This window comes from Mesoplodon bidens (genome assembly GCF_964165515.1).
Source record: "Mesoplodon bidens genome assembly, chromosome: 10".
Lineage (NCBI taxonomy): Eukaryota > Metazoa > Chordata > Mammalia > Artiodactyla > Ziphiidae > Mesoplodon > Mesoplodon bidens.
In genome coordinates this window covers 24,848,798-24,870,591 of record NC_138172.1, presented here as the reverse complement: position 1 = coordinate 24,870,591, position 21,794 = coordinate 24,848,798, and the positions used below count along the sequence as shown (strand labels likewise).

Genomic DNA, 21,794 nt, shown 5'->3' with positions numbered 1-21,794 from the left:
ACAGGGAGGGAACTCAGCCCCACCCAACAGCAGACAAGCTGATTAAAGTTTTACTGAGCTCTGCCCACCAGAGCACCAACCAGCTCAGCTCTACCCACCAACAGTCCCTCCCATCAGGAAGCTTGAACAAGCCTCTTAGATAGCCTCACCCACCAGAGGGCAGACAACAGAAGCAAGAATACAATCCTGAAGCCTGTGGAACAAAAACCACACTCACAGAAAGATGGACAAAATGAAAAGTCAGAGGACTGTGTACCAGATGAAGGAACAAGATAAAACCGCAGAAAAACAACTAAATGAAGTGGAGATATGCAACCTTCCAGAAAAAGAATTCAGAATAATGATAGTGAAGATGATCTAGGACCTCAGAAAAAGAATGGAGGCAAACATGGAAAGGATGCAAGAAATGTTTAACAAAGACCTGGAAGAATTAAAGAACAAACACCTAGAAGAATTAAAGAACAAACAAACAGAGATGAACAATACAATAACTGAAATGAAAAATACACTAGAAGGAATCAATAGCAGAATAACTGAGGCAGAAGAATGGATAAGTGACCTGGAAAACAGAATGGTGGAATTCACTGCCATGGAACAGAATAAAGAAAAAAGAATGAAAAGAAATAAAGACAGCCTAAGAGACCTCTAGGACAACACTAAACGTACCAACATTTGCGTTATAGGGGTCTCAGAAGGAGAAGAGAGATAGAAAGGACCCGAAAAATATTTGAAGAGATTTATAGTTGAAAACTTCCCTAACATGGGATAGGAAATAGCCACCCAAGTCCAGGAAGTGCAGAGAGTCCCAGGCAGGATAAACCCAAGGAGAAACACACCGAGACACACAGTAATCAAACTGACAAAAATCAAAGACAAAGAAAAATTATCAAAAGCAACAAGGGAAAAAGGACAAACAACATACAAGGGAACTCCCATAAGGTTAACAACTGATTTCTCAGCAGAAACTCTACAAGCCAGAAGGGAGTGGCATGATATATTTAAAGTGACAAAAGAGAAGAACCTACAACCAAGTTTACTCTATCCGGCAAGGATCTCATTCAGATTCGACAGAGAAATCAAAAGCTCTACAGACAAGCAAAAGCTAAGAGAATTCAGCACCACCAAACCACCTCTACAACAAATGCTAAAGGAACTTCTCTAAGTGGGAAACACAAGAGAAGAAAAGGACCTACAAAAACAAACCCAAAACAATTAAGAAAATGGTAATAGGAACATACATATCGATAATTACCTTAAACGTGAATGGATTAAATGCTCCAACCAAAAGACACAGGCTCACTGAATGGATACAAAAACAAGACCCATATATATACTACCTACAAGAGACACACTTCAGACCTAGGGACACATACAGCCTGAAAGTGAGGAGAAGGAAAAAGATATTCCATGCAAATGGAAATCAAAAGAAAGCTGGAGTAGTAATATTCATAACAGATAAAATAGGCTTTAAAATAAAGAATGTTACAAGAGACAAGGAAGGACACTACATAATGATCATGGGATCAATCCAAGAAGAAGATATAACAATTATAAATACATATGCACTCAACATAGGAGCACCTCAATACATAAGGCAAATGCTAACATCTATAAAAGAGGAAATCGACAGTAACACACTAACATTGGGGGACTTTATAACACCTCACTTACACCAATGGACAGATCATCCAGAAAGAAAATTAATAAGGAAACACAAGCTTTAAATGACAGAATAGACCCAATAGATTTAATTGATATTTATAGGACATTCCACACACTTTCTTCTCAAGTGCACATGGAACATTCTCCAGGACAGACCACATCTTGGGTCACAAATCAAGCCTCAGTAAATTTAGGAAAATTGAAATCATATCAAGCATCTTTTCTGACCACAATGCTATGAGATTAGAAATAAATCACAGGGGAAAAACCATAAAAAACACAAACACATGGAGGCTAAACTACACATCACTAAATAACCAGGAGATCACTGAAGAAATCAAAGAGGAAATCAAAAAATACCTAGACACAAATGACAATGAAAACGCGATGATCCAAAACCTATGGGATGCAGCAAAAGCAGTTCTAAGAGGGAAGTTTATAGCAATACAAGCCTACCTCAAGAAACAAGAAAAATCTCAAATAAACACTCTAACCTTACACCTAAAGGAACTAGAGGAAGAAGAACAAACAAAACCCAAAGTTAGTAGAAGGAAAGAAATCATAAAGATCAGAGCAGAAATAAATGAAATAGAAACAAAGAAAACAACAGCAAAGATCAATAAAACTAAAAGCTGGCTATTTGAGAAGATAAACAAAATTGATAAACCTTTAGCCAGACTCATCCAAACAAAAGAGGGAGAGGACTCAAATCAATAAAATTAGGAATGAAAAAGGAGAGGTTACAACTGACACCACAGAAATACAAAGCATCCTAAGAGACTACTACAAGCAGCTCTATGCCAATAAAATGGACAACCTGGAAGAAGTGGCCAAATTCTTAGAAAGGTATAACCTTCCAAGACTGAACCAGGAGGAAATAGAAAATATGGACAGACCAATCACAAGTAGTGAAATTGAAACTGGTTAAAAATCTTCCAGCAAACAAAAGTCCAGGACCTGATGGCTTCACAGGTGAATTCTATCAAACATTTAGGGAAGAGCTAACACCCATCTTTCTCAAACTCTTCCCAAAAACTGCAGAGAAAGGAACACTCCCAAACTCATTCTACGAGGCCACCATCACTCTGTTATCAAAACCAGACAGAGACACTACAAAAAAAAGAAAATTACAGACCAATATCACTGATGAATATGCATGCAAAAATCCTCAACAAAATACTAGCAAACAGAATCCAACAACACATTAAAAGGATCATACACCATGATCAAATGGGATTTATCCCAGGGAGGCAAGGATTCTTCAATAAATGTAAATCAATAAATGTGATACACCATATTAACAAACTGAAGAATAAAAACCATATGATCATCTCAATAGATGCAGAAAAAGCTTTTGACAATATTCAACACCCATTTATGATAAAAACTCTCCAGAAAGTGGGCATAGACAGAATCTACCTCAACATAATAAAGACCCTATACGACAAACCCACAGGAAACATCATTCTCAATGGTGAAAAACTCAAAGCATTTCTTCTAAGATCAGGAACAAGACAAGACTGGCCACTCTCACTGCTATTATTCAACATAGTTTTGGAAGTCCTAGCCATGGCAATCAGAGAAGAAAAAGAAATAAAAGGAATCCAAATTGGAAAAGAAGAAGTAAAACTGTCACTGTTTGCAGATGACATGGTACTATACATAGAGAATCCTAACTATGCTACCAGAAAACTACTAGAGCTCATCAATGAATCTGGTAAAGTTGCAGGATACAAAATTAATACACAGAAATCTCTTGCATTCGTATACACTAACAATGAAAGATCAGAAAGAGAAATTAAGGAAACAATCCCATTCACCATTGCAACGAAAAGAATAAAATACCTAGGAATAAACCTACCTGAGGAGGCAAAAGACTGTACTCAGAAAACTATAAGATGCTGATGAAAGAAATCAAAGATGACGTGAACAGATGGAGACATATACCATGTTCTTGCATTGGAAGAATCAATATTTTGAAAATGACTATACTACCCAAAGCAATCTACAGATTCATGCAATCCCTATCAAATTACTAGAATAAAAAATCTTACAATTTGTATGGAGACACAAGAGACCCCAAATAGCCAAAGCAATCTTGAGGGAAAAAAACGGAGCTGTAGGAATCAGACTCCCTGACTTCAGACCATACTACAAAGCTACAGTAATCAAGACAATATGGTACTGGCAAAAAAACAGAAATATAGATCAATGGAACAGGATAGAAAGCCCAGAGATAAACCCACACACATATGGTCAACTAATCTATGACCAAGGAGGCAAGGATATACAATGGAGAAAAGACAGACTCTTCAATAAGTGGTGCTGGGAAAACTGGACAGCTACATGTAGAAGAATGAAATTAGAACACTCCCTAACACCATACACAAAAATAAACTCCAAATGGATTGAAGACCTAAATGTAAGGCCAGACACTATAAATCTCTTAGTGGAAAACATAGGAAGAACACTCTTTGACATAAATCACAGCAAGGTCTTTTTTGACCAACCTCCTAGAGTAATGGAAATAAAAACAAAAATAAACAAATGGGACCTAGTGAAACTTAAAAACTTTTGCACAGCAAAGGAAACCATAAAAAAGATGAAAAGACCACCCTCAGAATGGGAGAAAATATTTACAAATGAATCAATGGACAAAGGATTAATCTCCAAAATATATAAACAGCTCATGCAGCTCAATATTAAAAAAACAACCCAATCAAAAAATGGGCAGAAGACCTAAACAGACATTTCTCCAAAGAAGACATACAGATGGCCAAGAGGCACATGAAAAGCTGCTTAACATCACTAATTATTAGAAAAATGCAAATCAAAAGTACAATGATGTATCACCTCACACTGGTCAGAATGGCCATCATCAGAAAATTTGCAAACAACAAATGCTGGAGAGGGTGTGGCGAAAAGGGAACCCTCTTGCACTGTTGACGGGAATGTTAATTGATACAGCCACTATGGAGAACAGTATGGAGGTTCCTTAATAAACTAAAAATAGAATTACCATATGACCCAGCAATCCCACTACTGGGCATATACCCAGAGGAAACCATAATTCAAAAAGACACATGCACCCCAATGTTCATTGCAGCACTATTTACAATAGCCAGGTCATGGAAGCAACCTAAATGCCCATCGACAGACAAATGTATAAAGAAGATGTGGTACATAGGTACAATGCAGTATTACTCAGCCATAAAAAGGAACGAAATTGAGTCATTTGTAGAGACATGGATGGACCTAGAGACTGTCATACAGAGGGAAGTAAGTCAGAAAGAGAAAAATAAATATCGTATATTAACGCATATATGTGGAATCTAGAAATATGGTATGGATGAACCAGTTTGCAAGGCAGAAATAGAGACACAGATGTAGAGAACAAACATATGGACACCAAGAGGGGAAAGCAGGGTGGTGGAGGGGGGTGGTGGGATGAATTGGGAGATTGGATTGACATATATACACTAATATGTATCAAATGGATAACTAATAAGAACCTGCTGTATTAAAAAAATAAAATAAAATTCAACAAAAAAGTTTCTTCCTCTTTTTAGAGTAAAGATACTTTACATAATAAAATAATTTAAGTTAAGCTCCTTAACCTCAGTCCAGGATTAAAGATGAGATGCTTCCTGGCCAGGTGGAAGACCTATAATCCCCTTAAAAGTTGATGAGCTGTCTCAGGATTAGGACAGAGCAGATCACCCAAGTGCTAACACTTTACAAGTCTTTCACATTCTCTGAGTCTCAATTCCTTGTGACCCCCTAACATCCAGTTAACACATGTAAAGAGCTTAGAGCAGTACCTACACATGGAAAGAATTTAATAAATAGGACCTATTATTATCATGATCTGTATAAAAAGAAATGTATTAACTATAAAGTTGCCTTCAATTCCATATTTTTCTTCTATCAAAGGCATATAAGAGAAAGGGTAAAATAAAGGACATGCAACATATCACTTTTGAGGGCAAAATAACCAAAATCTCTCGAGCAGCACTGTCCAACAGCATTTTCTACGAGGGTGGAAAGGTTCTATAACTGCACTGTCCAATATGGCAGCCATTGGCCACATGTGGCTATTCGGTTCTTGAAACGTGGCTAGTTGGACTAAATTTTACATCGTATTTAGCTTTAATTAAATAGCCACATGTGGATAGTGACTACTGCACTGGACCTGGAAAACAGGCTTAATTGGACCAACATGATCCACTGCCATGAAATGCATTTCCTTGTCATTTATTTATTTATTTTTATTGAAGTAGAGTTGATTTACAATGTTCTGTTTGGTAACCTTGAGTTTGTTTTCTATGTCTGTGGGTCTATTTCTGTTTTGTATATAAGTTTATCTGTATCATTTTTTCCTTGTCATTTAGAACAGCCTGTGACAGAGGGCATGGGCTTTACAGGCCAACAAAACTGGGTTGGAAGTCAGGCTGTCTCACCTTCATGCTGTGTGATTTTCGAGGTGGTCCATCTCCCGCTGCCTGTTTCCCCAGCTCTCATGATAAGCTCTCATCCCAGAAAGTTCTCTAAAGGATGATGAACATTTATGAACACAAAGGGCCTTGCATTAATTCATAGTTTTCCTTCAATATAGATGATTTTCTGAAGACCTACAATGTGCCAGGCATGATTTTAGGTGGTGGGGATCAAATAATGATTGAGACCCAGTCCCTACTCTCACAGAGACCACAAGGAAGCCTCCATGGCCTGAGAAAGAAGGACAGAGCAGAGCATGATGGCGGTGGACACTGTTTTCTTTTCTACGGAGCGGTCAGAGCAGCCTTCTTGAAGGAAAGGACCTTTGAGCAGAAGCCTCAAGGACAGGAGTTAGAAAGCTCTGTGGCTCTCTGTGACAGGAAATACACAGACAGAAGAAAGAGCAAGTGCTTGTCTGTGACACAGGACGTTGGACTTTACTCTGAATGATGGGACGTCATCCTGACATGAGCAGCGACTGGATCCAATTGACTTTAAATCACTCTAGCCGGAGAATGGACTAGAGGAAGCCTTGAGACCTGCTGCAAGGCCACAGCAAGGCCAGGTGCCACATGATGGATGGCAGAGGCCGGGGAAGAGGTGGGAGGATGACACGACAGAGGAGGGGGAATAGACGGGATGTGCTGATGTGAATACACAGACCCCACCACCATTAGGATACCACTCTGCCAGCAACCTGAACTCTCCTTTCCGAGGCCCTGCAGCTCAACTGAAGAGATTCTGGCAGTCAAACACTTAAGCAGTGCAATTTGCAATTCATTCTCCAGTCCATGACCAGAGGTCAAAGAGAAAAAAGGCACCTGATCACCCATGTTTAACTCTCCGGCAGCGCGGTTCTAATTATGATGGTTTTGCATCATTTCAGACGTGGAAAAACACACGCAAAGAAGAGCTAATGCTAATCCTGTGCTTGGATGATGATGTTAGATATTGCTTTCCCTGTGTGGATCGATGACGATTTAATGAACTATCATCAGTAAATTTGGATGAAAATTAAGTGGCATTAATTTGCCACAGACTTCAGACCTTACTCATTCTTTCATGTATAAGATGTACTCCTTGGGCCTCCCTGGTGGCGCAGTGGTTGGGAGTCCGCCTGCCGATGCAGGGGATACGGGTTCGTGCCCCGGTCTGGGAGGATCCCATATGCCGCGGAGCGGCTGGGCCCGTGAGCCATGGCCGCTGGGCCTGCGCGTCCGGAGCCTGTGCTCCGCAACGGGAGAGGCCACAACAGTGAGAGGCCCGCATACCGCCAAAAAGAAAAAAAAAAAAAAAAAAAAAAAAAAAAAAAAAAGATGTACTCCTTAACGGTATTGGAGCTTTTCATCTACAAGCCAGGAGGCTGCGCAGCATAGTGGGTAAGAGATCGGTCTCTGGAACTAGAATTCCTGGGTTCAAATCCTAGCTTGCATTAATCAGCTGTGTGATTCTGGGTAAATCACTAAGCTTCTCTGGGGCTCAGCACCCTCTCCTCTAAAGTGGAGGTAAGGTTTTAGTCACCTCAGAGGGCTCCTGAATTATGATATGTAAAATGTTTAGAACCAACTACACCTGGCACATTGCAGAAGCATTTAATGTTTTTATGTATTACAAATGCTTTAAGCAAGGAGGAGTCTTATACATGCTTCCCAACTAAACCAGAAATTTCTCTTTTGCTTTATACTAAGCAAATTCAGCTGTGGAATCTCAACATCTACAACAAAAGCAATTCCTTCAATTCTTTTTTTTTTTTCCTACTAATCACTGCCTTCATTTCCCACAGGGTCCTATTCAGAATCACACTGCAAACGGATGGTTCCAACATGGTCACAAGAGTGGGATGCTGTGAGGTTTTATTTCCGCCTGTGTGTACATGCATGTATTGCTTGTACCATGGTTACAATCCTGGTACATAGTAAGTAATCAATGATTATAGTAACATTATTACTATCACTACCATGATTTTCATATTTCATTTTGCCTTTTAACATCTCTTTTTTATCTTTCTGAAGTTATGAAGAGTGACTACAAAACTATATAATTAATTTTCTAATGTGACTTGCAGAGAAAGTTTAATTTATCCAGCTAGTATTTACTAAGACCTTATCACATGCCAGGTTCCCCATGACATGCCAGGGATACAAAAGTGCAAGGTGGATATAGTCCTCCCCTCCAGGAATCCTAACATTTCATTACTTTATATTCAGATCCTAAAATTACTTAGTACCCTGACAAGAGCACTCAGTATACAAAGCATCACTTCTAATTCTGTTGTGATCAGTAAAAGCCACTGGAGAGTTGTGCTCAAAAGAAGCATCTCTGAGCCCAAGTCTTCCTTTCTATCCTCCTCTGAAGCAGAAAAATATCAAATTTGGGAGCTGCAATGGATCTTAGGGAAGATGGAGAAATCTGTTGCTTAGAAATCGGACTTTAAAAGAAGAAATTACTTAGAAATGAAAATAACTGTTAAGTTATAAACTTATTTCACTCTCAAGTTATATGTCACAGAATCAAAATGAGAAGGGACCACGAGGGCAGAAGACTAAAACTGATTGCAATTCTGATTTTACATCAGCATTGCCAGTGCAGCTTCCAAAAAAAATACAGGTGCCTGCTCATCATGCACTGAAATTAAAATTCTGCAGGTACATGCTAGAGTTTGTTTTTTCTTTTTTAAAAAAGAAACCCACCATACCCAGTGGCTTCTGATACTAGGGGATATCAGTAAAACACCACTGATTTATCATGTGACTGCTTCTAGGTCAGGAATTGGCACAAATGCTACCTTTTTTCAGATGACTTGCCTAAGGTCACAAAGGGAAAAAAAGCAGGAGTTGTAATTTAAACTCACACTGTCTGACTCTCAATCTTGTGGTCTTTCCCCTACACATCAATGAGGCCATTTTTTGGCATAAAGTTGGAGTTAGCAGGGGTCACCCTAAAGATGAGCTAGTGCAAATTATCCATTTATTTGGATAAAGAAATGAGTCTCAGGGCAAGAGTTGTAACCCAGTCAGAGGTACAGAGGACCTATGGGCACAGTTTGAACTAGAGGCGGGCTCCTGGAACCTCTAGTTCAGCTTTTTCTTCAGTACACTTTTTCTCTCTAAAGTAAAACACACATTCTCCACTTTCATAAAGTATTCCAAATTGTCTTTTAAAACAGAGTATTCTGGGCTTCCCTGGTGGCGCAGTGGTTGAGAGTCCGCCTGCCAATGCAGGGGATACGGGTTCGTGCCCCGGTCTGGGAAGATCCCACATGCCGCGGAGTGGCTGGGCCCATGAGCCATGGCCGCTGAGCCTGTGCGTCCGGAGCCTGTGCTCCGCAACGGGAGAGGCCACAACAGTGAGAGGCCCGCGTAACGCAAAAAAAAAAAAAAAAAAAAAAAAAAAAAACCCCAGAGTATTCTGACTCCATCCCAAACGAGATCTTCAAGAGTGTCATACCTCCTACTAGGTATAAATTAGCCAAATATACAAAATACACAGGGGGCACAGGTAGTTATGCTACATATAATATAATCCCCTTTAAAAAATTATTTATTTATTTGGTCGCGTGGGGTCTTAGTTGTGGCAGGTGGGCTCCTTAGTTGTGGCTCACAGACTTAGTTGCGGCATGCATGTGGGATCTAGTTTCCCAGCCAGGGATCGAACCTGGGCCCCCTGCATTGGGAGCTGGGAGTCTTATCCACTGTGCCACCAGGGAAGTCCCAATATAATCCCTTTTCTTTTTCTTTCTTTTTTTTTTAAAACCATTTTTAAAGTCTTTATTGAATTTGTTACAATATTTTTTTAAATTAATTATTTTTGGCTGTGTTGGGTCTTCATTGCTGCACATGGGCTTCCTCTAGTTGCAGTGAGTGGGGGATATTCTTCATTGCAATGCGCGGGCTTCTCATTGTGGTGGCTTCTCTTGTTGCAGAGCACAGGCTCTAGGCGCAGAGGCTTCAGTAGTTGTGGCACGCAGGCTCAGTAGTTGTGGCTTGCGGGCTCCAGAGCACAGGCTCAGTAGTTGTGGTGCACAGGCTTAGTTGCTCTGTGGCATGTGGGATTCTCCCAGACCACGGATCGAACCCATGTCCCCTGCATTGGCAGGTGGACTCCCAACCACTGTGCCACTAGGGAAGTCTGAATTTGTTACAATATTGCTTCTGTTTTGTTTTGGCTGCGAGGCATGTGGGATCTTAGCTCCCTGACCAGGGATCCAACTCGTAACCCCTGCATTGGAAGGCAAAGTCTTAACCACTCACCACCAGGGAAGTCCCACTCCCTCTTTTAAAGTAAAAAAAGCTTTATGGAACAAATTCTACATCTTTTGTAAATTAAAAAAAATATATTCAAAACAATAGTAATCACCTTCTAGCATGATTTTCCAAACGCTTAAAAAAGCCTCTAGACTCACACTGGTGTCAGGTGATGGGCTGTCTGAATGCAAATGTCATGTGAAAAATTAAGAAAAATAAAAGGCATTCTCTTTACTGGCCAGCAGAGGGAGAAGGAGGAAAGGACTTACCATGGGAAGATGGGCAGCCAGGCACAGGAAGGAGGCGCTGCCCTTTAAGAACTTGAGTGACATCCATAGGCACGGACATGTTTATAAAGAAGACACTTGTAAACAAATAAGTAATGGTCCCGGCTGCCAGGGTTATGGATAGACATGCCCAGCAAGCCCAAGCCTGACCTAGGAAACTGTCTCCAGAAATTTACAAATGATATTTCAACCTCTGCTTACTTCCATTGGTGGGAGGGGGATTAAAGAAAAAAAAAATGCTAAAAACCGAAATGCACCTGATTTCGACCAGAACAAAAATAAAAAATGAGCTTGGGAGTTAAGAGTGAAAACCAAAATACAAATGCAGCTAAGTTCTGCCCCAAAGTAGAAAAGACTAGTTCTTTAAAGCATAGAAAGCCCCACCTTTGAGATATTTATTCCTGAGAATCAAGAGAGGTGTAGACTTAATGAGTTTATCAATCTCCTTCCAGGAGTTATGATGGAAATAAGATTCATTAGAAAGAATCAGTGAAGTGGTCATTTACTTTCTCATTTAACCTAGCCGCTATCTTAAATGATCATCAAACCTTCTCATTTACACCCCCATCACACAAGAGGAATGATTAAAATGCCAGCCCCAATTCAAGTAACTGACGTATGGCAGAAACAAGTACATTTATATGCTTTCTAGAAAGATTAATAGTAGCTGGTGTTAGCTTGCCAAGTGCAGATGTACAAACCTTCTATCTGACACATAAATCAAACATAAGACATATGGCATATTTTAAAAACTGCTGATGTTACAGTGATTTTAAATTACTCAGGTTCTGGAATAAACTATGTAGATGTTGACTAATGTGGCAATATATTCTGGATCTTCCCTTATTAATTTAAGGTTATAAAATATAATGGCATTAACCAAAAGAAGGTCTTAGGAATTAAGAAGAGAAAATGTAAACATATTTGAAATCAAGTGGTATATTTTTATAATGAGTTGTTTGCTAATTTGGGCAAATTCATTACAATATGGCTCCAGTAACCACTGTAAGTTAGTAAATTACAATGAGACTTTACTTTTTGGTCTCCTTAAAAGTGAACTGAATGGAAAAGAAAAAGTGAACAAAATGACAAAAGAAACGAAGGAGCAAATAAATGAAGAAGGAGAGCAGGGTGATTTGTGATGTCAAATGAGCAGCGGCTGAATCAGAGATGCCCTGATGTACCAAGAACTATTTAAAAGTTTCCAAGTTGCCGGCCACTGAAACCAGCAATTGTGCAAAAATCAGTGGTGTTCAGGGTTAAGTAGGGGAGAGCACTAGACTGGAAACCAAAGAATCCAGGCGAACTTCTCAATCCTACTGTTGGCTGGTACCTTCCTTTTCAGGGATGTGGTAAAAATGACATGAGAGGTGTGTGTAGGTTTGAAAAGCACTCTGTAAGCTGCTCGCTGGTCTGTACGTGCAGGTGCCGTCCCCCCACCCCCTCCCTCTCCTCCTCATCCTTAACCTCAAGTCACTTCCTACCACATCTTGGTCACTGTTTAAAACAAAAAGGTCTGTGCAGTCAAGTGGTCTAGGTACAAGAAGAAGCTTCAAAATTTTATTGGTAGAAATAACTTTAAAAAAAAATCTGCCAAAAAAAAAAAAATCTGCAAATGGGTTTTACACCTGTTCAAGAAGGGTGGACTGAGCACTGTGATTCACTCAGACAGTTCTGAATTTTGGATTTCCTTCCCACAACTCCAATCATTTTGATCACAGAACACACAGCTTCACGAGAGCCCGAGGACATGGCTGTTGCGACATAAACAAGTTTTTCTGTCTCAATGAAACCGAAAGGAAATAAAAGTCTGGGTCCTGATCTCTTTTCAGAGGGTCAGAATACTCTGTGCATGAAACATATCCTATTGGCAAGGGTCAAGGAAATGATCAAACTTAGGCCCATTGTGGGAGGTGATCAATCAAGATTAGTCACAAACACAGACCCAGGAGCAAGACATTTCAACAGACGGAAAATGTTTCTCAGTGTGAGGTCCTGGGAGTTCCGGTGGCGCAGAGGTGGGGGGTTGCTGGCAGGGGAAAGAAAGCCAATTGTCTCAGGATTTAGAATACCCCATTTCTCTGAGATCCTTAACCCCTTCATTAAAATGGGGGTATGCTGAGATGTTTTTTAATATGATTGGTGGAGCCATTGTTGCTGCCAAGTATAAATAATCACATATCCATTCATTTATTCATTACCTATTCATTCATAAACACCTAGCGGGAGTCAGGTACTGTGTTAAGTACTGGGGATACAGCTGTCAACATGAAGAGGTGGGCTCTGGCTTTATGGAGCTTATATTCGAATGAAAAAGAGAGAGTAAAGGGAACCCTCCTACACTGTTGGTGGGAATGTAAACTGGTAGAGCCACTATGGAGAACAGTATGCAGGTTCCTTAAAAAACTAAAAATAGAGCTACCATCTGATCCAGCAATCCCACTCTTGGGCATATATCTGGAGAAAAACATAATTCAAAAAGATACACACGGGCTTCCCTGGTGGCGCAGCGGTTGAGAGTCTGCCTGACGATGCAGGGGACACGGGTTTGTGCCCTGGTCTGGGAGGATACCACATGCCGCGGAGCGGCTGGGCCCATGAGCTATGGCCACTGGGCCTGCACGTCCAGAGCCTGTGCTCCGCAATGGGAGAGGCCACAACAGTGAGAGGCCCGCATACTGCAAAAAAAAAAAAAAAAAAAAGATACACACACCCCAATGTTCATTGCAGTGCTATTTACGATAGCCAGGACACGGAAACAACCTAAATGCCCATCAACAGAGGATGGATAAAGAAGATGTGGTACATATATACAATGGAATATTAGTCATAAAGAAGAACGAAATAATGCCATTTGCAGCAACTTGGATGGACCTAGAGATTGTCACACTGAGTGAAGTCAGAAAAAGACAAATATCATATGATATCGCTCATACGTGGAATCTAAAAAAAGGGTACAAATGAACTTATCTACAAAACAGAAATAGATTTACAGATGTAGAAAATAAACTTATGATTCCTGGGGGTAAGGTTGGGGGAGGGATAAATTGGAAGATTGGGATTGACATATACACTCTACTATATATAAAGTAGACAAACAATAAGGACCTACTATACAGCACAGGGAACTCTACTCAGTACTCTGTCATGACCTATATGGGAAAAGAATCTAAAAAAGAGTGGACATATGTATATGTATAACAGATTCACTTTGCGGTATGCCTGAAACTGACATAACATTGTAAATCAACTATACTCCAATAAAAATTTTAAAAACTACACTCCAATAAAAAAAAAGAAAAAGAGAGAGGAAGAAAAAGAAGTAAATATACAAAACAATGGCTTGTGATAATAATGATCATGATAAAAGCTATTAAGAAATGGGGTGATGCAGCAGAGATTACATAGGAGTGCTGGGGGCTACTTTAGATAAGGAGTCAGAGAAGCCCTCTCTCAGGAGGAGCCCTGAATGAGACCGAGCCAGCCAAGTGAAGAGCTGGGGAAAAGAGTCTTCCAAGCAGTGTAAACAGAAAGTGCAAAGGCCCTGAGACAGAAGGACTTAGAGTAGTGAAGGCACTACAGAAAAGAAGCCAGGTGGCCAAGCACAGTGAGGAAGGGAGAGGAGTGTGAGATGAGGCTGGAAGAGTGGCTGAGAGCCACGTTTTGCATGCACACTGTGTCGACCAGGTCCAGGAGACTTAAAAGATAAAGGTTTTCAAAGCTTAATGGGTTTTAAAAGGCACAGTCTGATTTACATTTAAAGGTATTGAAACAGAGCAGGACCCTATGGTCCTTTCCACGCCATGTCCTCCACCTGCCTTTTGTCTGTAGAAAAACTTTACTCAAAGAATAACTTTAATCAGAGAAGTGAGAAAATGCAGAAGCTAAGGAAAACAGTCAAACAGAACCAAATAATAACAGTTTAGTCATTAAGCAAAGTCAGGGACCTTTAGTTCCTTCTCAAGGGCTAAACATTCACAGCCATATCCTTTGAGCTGGTTTGTAGATACAGAAACCCACACCAGGTGGAAGAAGCTAACTACATGATGACCAGACTGCAGCCATGACAGAAGCTGCCACAATTCTGAGAACTGGTCTCAAAGAAATGGGAACAAACTGACCCTGGAACTGAAGACTAACTGTACGTGAAACAATCAAGATGACACTGATCAGACCACCGCTTGGCCAATTTCAAGACGACTGTCAGAGCTGACTGTGCTGTTTCTGCATGTAACCCTCTCCCTCTGGCTATAAAAACTCTTGCCCACTGACTGTCTGCTGGGGGGGAATTGGCCTTTGGACATGAGTCCACCCTCCCCCCAGGTTGCCCGCCTCTGAAATAAAACAAACTTTCCTTTCCACCAACCTTGCCTTTTTATTAGCTTTTGAGTGGCAAGCAGCCAGACCCCACTTTTGGTAACAGTATCACTCTAGCTGCATCTCCCTTTCTATAAATACATAAAGTATAAACATAACCTTTATTCTAAAGAGGCTAGCATTTAGAGAAATCAGAAGGCATTTTGAATGCATTTCCCAATATTTAAATAAAAATGATCTTAAAGGAACAGACATTCAGAAAGCCCCAAATAGCTACCGATAACCAGTAAGTACAACAATGGATTTGGGTTTAAAACCAATGAAAGATAATAAATCTACATACCTCCTCGTTGCACTAACAATGTGACCTCACTTCCTTTTGGACATTCGATCAGCATGTCCACAACTTGGTTGTGAGTCAGAGCCTGCACGTTCTTCTTATTAACTTCCACTATAAGATCCCCTTCCTTCAGGCCTCGGCACCTGGGACTGTCGACAATCTGTTTCACTCTTTGGCCGCCACCCCCAGGACTGTCCGCAATAGTAAAACCAAAGCCCATTGGCCCTTTGACTATATGAACAGTTATGAGTTCTGGCTGAGTGGCTATGGAGGAAGCCAAAGAGACAGTGTCATTGGGGTAACCATGGGAACCGTTTGAAGCCACGTCTGCAGGGCTGCTTGGCCTGGCGTCCTTCATGCCATTGACTTTGCCTGTTTTACTACTGTGACTAGCCGGCGAGTCATAGGTCTCTTGCCCATTCACAATAATTGGTTCTTTATCCAAAATGGCCACAGAGGTCACTAAACTCGTGTTGGGGTCATCTGGGTCAAAAGGCAATGGATAACCTCGGCAGAGTTCAAGGTCCACGCTGGCACCGATGGGAATGGACTGGAAGATTTTCACAACTTGTGCATGCGTGTGTCCCAAAACACAGGTGTCATTCACACTCACAATCACATCTCCTGCAAAAGAGTTGATGGTTAAAAAAACTGCCCAGAAAAGTTATATCAATTTTATACTATCAAATCTTACCAATACGAAGCTGAACTGAAACTGTTTGGGGGTAGTACCGTAAAGCACAAAGAGACTGCTTCTATTAGTTATTTTATGCTAATCAGGCATTTTTGTAGCATCTAGTATCTTCCCTGCTAATGAGAATATAATGATCATTGAAAGAACATTGGAGCTTTCTTCTAAAAAAAATTCTCACTATAAAAAACCAAGATGAGAATTCATTTATTCAGATGGATCTACATTTTTAGTAAATTACTGCCTTACTGTACTCAACAGCACCCTAACAGTTCCCCAAAATGAAGAAATGTTAAAATGCTTCAAAGCTTTTCATTTATACCAGGGAATGCATTTACTTAGTGCAGGAACCTTGTTCGTTCGCCAAGTTTCTAAAGGACACTTAAAACTTATGAAATCATGGTGTCATCTGGTCCTGACCACACAGGACCATGTAGTGTCTCATACCTGTTTCCATCTTGCCGTCCAACGCGGCGGGACCATCTAGGACCAAGCTCTTGATCTGCAGAAACTCGTCAGGCTCATCCCCTCCAACGACCGTGAAGCCAAAGCCACGACTGCTTTTCCGCAGCTTCGTGTGAATGAATTTGCCTTTCAACTCTGAAGGGTTTCGTGTAAAAAAGGGTTTGCCTGGATTAAAACAAGAAATGTATAAGGAACATCACCAGGAGTGAAAAGATGAATTAACTAAGAAATGATAAGAACTTAGAGATAACTCTCCAAGCTCCTGTGCTGGGGCATGTGGGCACAAAGGTGCCCTAAGAAAGTCCTCTCTTGATTTCAGTACTAAGGGAGTTCCTAGGCCCCTTTGTGTAAGGAGGGGGATAGGGTACATATTGTGTCACCACAAAGATCCAAAAGAAAATGTAAGAGAAGGATGACATTGGTGTCCATCGTCTGACATGGATCCCTAGTTTTACTGCATGTAGTTTGACAGCAAACTACATGAAGTTCTTCAGAGAAAGAGGAGTGGGTCTTTGCTTGGTGTCTTCTGTTTTGTCATAGTTTATATTTTCCAGTATGGCTTCCAATATATTGCCTTGTGCTTGGCTTCCACTTATAAAACCAATTAAGCAAAAACTTTAGCTTTCAGACAAACAGAAAATTCATTCTGCAACTAAATAGATAATACTAGGAGACACAGTATAGTCACAAAGAATAACTTGATAAAAATGGAGAATCACTATTTAAAAAATTAAAGAGTCTGGGCTTCCCTGGTGGCGCAGTGGTTGAGAGTCCGCCTGCCGATGAAGGGGACATGGGTTCGTGCCCCGGTCCGGGAGGATCCCGCATGCCGCGGAGCGGCTGGGCCCGTGAGCCATGGCCACTGAGCCTGCGCATTTGGAGCCTGTGTTCCACAACGGGAGAGGCCACAGCAGTGAGAGGCCCGCGTACCACCAAAAAAAAAAAAAAATTAAAGAGTCATAACTCTACTGTGAATTGAATTCTAAAATTCACCTGATTTTTTCCTGTTCATTTGCATCTTTTAACAATTTGTAGAATTGCCTAGATATGTCTGCTGCTAAAACTTAATATTTAAAAAATGTTTAGGACATGTGGCTTAGAATATTTAAGGAAAAAGAAAAAAACCTAAACTAAACAAAACAGTAACAAGAGCCAGATGGCTCCAAATTCAGTTGTCTTATTTAAAATAAATTAATAGACATACAGCTTCCGAACATGCTACCTAAGGTTTTACTGAGTTTTCTTGATAACATTCATAAATAACATTTTGTACACAAACCCAAAATTTTATTGGGTTTGGGCATTTCTCTGTAATTAAGAAGCTCATTGGAATTTCCCTGATTATCCCCGGTAGTGACCGTCATTCTATGCTCAGACTCTTTCAACTCTCTTAATTATATTTCCCATCTCCCGCCCTTGCCACTGCTTCTCCACCTGCCCTATTTCTTTCTTTCTTTCTTTTTTTTTTTTTTTTGCGGTACGCGGGCCTCTCCCGTTGCGGAGCACAGGCTCCGGACGCGCAGGCTCAGCGGCCATGGCTCACGGGCCCAACCGCTCCGCGGCACGTGGGATCTTCCCAGACCGAGGCACAAACCCACGTCCCCTGCATCGGCAGGCGGACTCTCAACCACTGCGCCACCAGGGAAGCCCTGCCCTATTTCTCTTCTATCAAAAATGTTATACAAATAAATAAATAAATAAAAATAAAAAACAAACAAACAGGAGAAAAAGTCTCCATGTCTCCATATACCCCTGCACTACGAGGCTGGCACCCAGGAAGGACAGTTATTTTTGGTTAGCTGTATCTTTTTTAAAAGGTCTCTGGGCACACATACAATATTTAATTGCACATTTCAAAAGTTTCTGGCTCTTAAGAAGGCTGTTTTAAATTGCCTGGAGTCACAGGTCTGCTCACTCACCTCCTCCTCTCTAGAGCAGTCCCAAGGCTGGTGGGAAGCATGACAAACTACAGCCCTGTCACCGTGGCTAATGAAAGGTGAGACCTAGCAGGATTCACCATGCGAAGTCGTCAGCCAGAGCACCAGGGAGGTGATGTCAAGTGCAGCCAGGGCTTGTACTGAGACAGTTGCTATGGTAATTACTAGATGGAAAATCGAGGACCGTTGAGATAACCCCCAAATTTTCCTTTTTGGGATACGTGAATAGCAGACATTCTTGAGGCAGAGGCTACTGGGGCGAGCTCGAAGGGAAATGTATTTCACTTATGCAAAGACATCAATAGTCATCACCCTCTCAGTGAGGCTTTCTCTGTCCACCGTATTAAAAACTGCAATACCTCCTTCAACATTCACAATCCCCCTTACCTGCTTTATTTTTGTTGGTAGCATTGACCACCATCCCACACAGTATACATCTTACTTATTGGTTGGGGCTTTTGTCTCCCTCTCCCCAGCCCCTTGCAGGAGGGGCACTACCCATGCCCACACATACAACACTAAAATGCAAACCCCATGAGGATTTCTGCTTGTATATCCAGCGTGTAGAACGCGGCCTGTTTCATTGTATGTACTCCAAAAATGTGTGTTGAATGAATGAATGAAAAACAGTGCAAAGAAATGAGATTTAACGTGTCGTTGAGAAGGCAGAAAGAGGTTGAGTGTGTAAGTTTCCCACCCTGATTATAGGCAAAGTTAGAAAATGTAAAAATGTATCCGGCAGATTATCTGAATGAAATGTTTTAAAGCTATTAGCATATTTTGAGCTCAGAATGTTTTCAGCTTAAAAGAGACACGAAGAAGACTTTTAAATTACACCACTGACTTCCTGTTTCAACACTTAACTAGGGAGGGAAGATCAGAGGGTTTCACATTTATGCACGTTTTATTACGTTTTATGTATGGGTAGATCATCAGTTACTGTAGTTTTGGAAAAGAAGTGCTTTTCTACCCACAAGCAGTGGAATGTGGAGCTCTCTGCTGCAGCCCTGTGGCACGTGTCATTTTCTAAGAGATGCTGATCTCTTTACTAGTCACCACTTGTAGATGTGGTTATGTGTGAGGATCACCTGGGCAACTTTTTTTTTTTTTTTTTTTTTTGCGGTACGCGGGCCTCTCATTGTTGTGGCCTCTCCCGTTGGGAGCACAGGCTCCGGATGCGCAGGCTCAGCGGCCATGGCTCACGGGCCCAGCTGCTCCGTGGCATGTGGGATCTTCCCAGACCGGGGCACGAACCCGTGTCCCCTGCATCAGCAGGCGGACTCTCAACCACTGCGCCACTAGGGAAGCCGCACCTGAGCAACTTTTTAAAGATGTACTCATTTCTAGGGGCTGCCCTGGACTCAGTGAATCAGTATCTTCTGGGTCTCAGCCCAAACATCTACTCTTGAATAACCCATAGGTGCTTGCTTCTCTGCCAAGCTGCACTCTTCTTGGTAATACTGTTTGAATACCCTACACCAGCGCTGTCCAAGAGCACGTCCTGTGACGCAGGAAATGCTCTGTATCTGCACTGTCCAATATGGCAGCTGCTGGTCACACACAGCTCTTGAGCCCTTGAAACATGGCTAGTGGAACCAAGGAACTGAATTTTTGAGTTTTTAATTGTAATGAACTTGAATTTAACTGGTAACATGTAGCCAGTAGCAGCCAAACTGGATGGCACACATCGAGACTACGCAATGAAGTATCCCACAAAAAACTACAACAAAAAGGTGTTAGCCAAAAGTTAAACTGTTCCTAATGACAGCTAGGTGCTCAAATCTGTGCTCTACTACTTCCTGGCTGTGTGGCTTTGGGCAAGTTACTAAACTTCTCTCTGCCTGAGGGTCGGATGCATAAGTGGAGGTAATGAGGGTACCAACCTCACCATTCACATGATGGTTGTAAGGAAGAACTGTGGACAGATAACATAGGTAAAGTGCTTAGGGAGGTGGCTGCTGCATAAAAGAGCTCAATAAATGTAGGCTATTATTTTGATGATGGTGGTGGTGAAGTGGGTGGGGTAAACGGGCAGCTACAAAAATCTCTCTCTGAGCATAAGGTGAAAGATGGAGAGATTTCCTAAGAGCAGATCTCTTTAAAATTATTTGCTGGGATGAGAAGTACACTCTTGATCAGAAGCAAGTTTAGTTGAGCAGTGAACTCAGCAAAATTAATACCAAACAATCTAACCCTATTAGCTATATAGCTTCTTCCTGAGAGTACTGTCAGGAACGTAGACCAGGATGCTTAACCAGCAGGCAGGGAACTCAGAGTTGTAACCTATTATGATAATATCCAATTTAATGTTTCTCACAATTGCAGCTTGGAGTCAAAGGGTATGGATTTAAACTGGCTTCTGTATCCATTATTTCCAAAGATATGACTATATTTGAAAGACAAGAATCAGTGTAGAGACTATGCAGTAGAAGGGTTTTCAGAATAATGACTCGTTCCCACAGGGAGTTCAGTGAGCCTCTCCCAAACCCTAACCACTATGGGAGCCTAGAGGACTAAAGTAAAAGAAAAGGAAAAAAAGGCCTAAAACAAGAGAAGAATCTGAGATAAAGTTCCTAATAGAGATCAATTCCATCCGGACTCTTAACTCAGCTGGTGCACTAAGCATTTGGCACCCAGAACCTGTAACTTTAAAGCTTTAATTGATTTAATCTCTAAGACAACTCTTTAAGGAAGCTAGGTTGGTTATCATGGATGTACATACATTGTTTCACACAATAATAAATGTAGCAGAGGTGATTAGGTCTAGTTCGAGGTATCCCCCAGTGGGAAATAAAACCAGTCTCCTGCCTCCACAGGATTTAAAGTCTGAAGAGGAAACTGCTGTTAGATAATTGAACACAAATAAACACTAATTATCAACAGTTAAATTCTATAAATAAGAAGTTTAAGATGGGAAGTGTGAATAAGACAGGGGAATCCAGCAAAACCTTAGATGAGTAGAAGTTAGCAAAGCAAACAGTGGGAGGAAAAGACAGCTGCAAACAGGGAACAGCATATGCAAACGCCCTGATGTGGTCCATAGTTCTGCTGATTTAAGGAATTGAAAAGAGGTTCAAGGAACTGAAAAGTTAGTGTAGCTAACTTACCATGAGCAGGAAAATAAGACAACATGAGGCCGCAGAGGAATTTCATATTTAAAAAAATACAAAGCAGGCCACAATCATGTTGATATGAATTAATATGTTATTATCTTCTATGTTCTATCTGTATTAAAACCATTAACACCATAGAAAAGAATGAAATTATTTTATATAAGTTGATATTAATACCAAACTCATGACAATATCAGCTAAAAGGGAAACAATTTTTCTTATGAAAATTATAATGGAGGAA

General features: G+C 40.9%; 1 protein-coding gene across 13 annotated transcripts in view; it reads right to left on the bottom strand.

Annotated features, from left to right (window-relative positions):
* MAGI1 (membrane associated guanylate kinase, WW and PDZ domain containing 1) overlaps positions 1 to 21,794 on the bottom strand; it is a 626,907-nt gene that overhangs the window by 66,362 nt on the left and 538,751 nt on the right. For all 13 annotated transcript variants that reach the window (XM_081246536.1, XM_081246528.1, XM_081246535.1 and 10 more), the window contains 2 exons: positions 16,486 to 16,668; positions 15,351 to 15,971 (listed from right to left, as the gene is read on the bottom strand). In XM_081246536.1, coding sequence (XP_081102662.1) covers positions 15,351 to 15,971; positions 16,486 to 16,668 — 804 coding nt within the window. The remainder of the gene's footprint in view (positions 1 to 15,350; positions 15,972 to 16,485; positions 16,669 to 21,794) is intronic.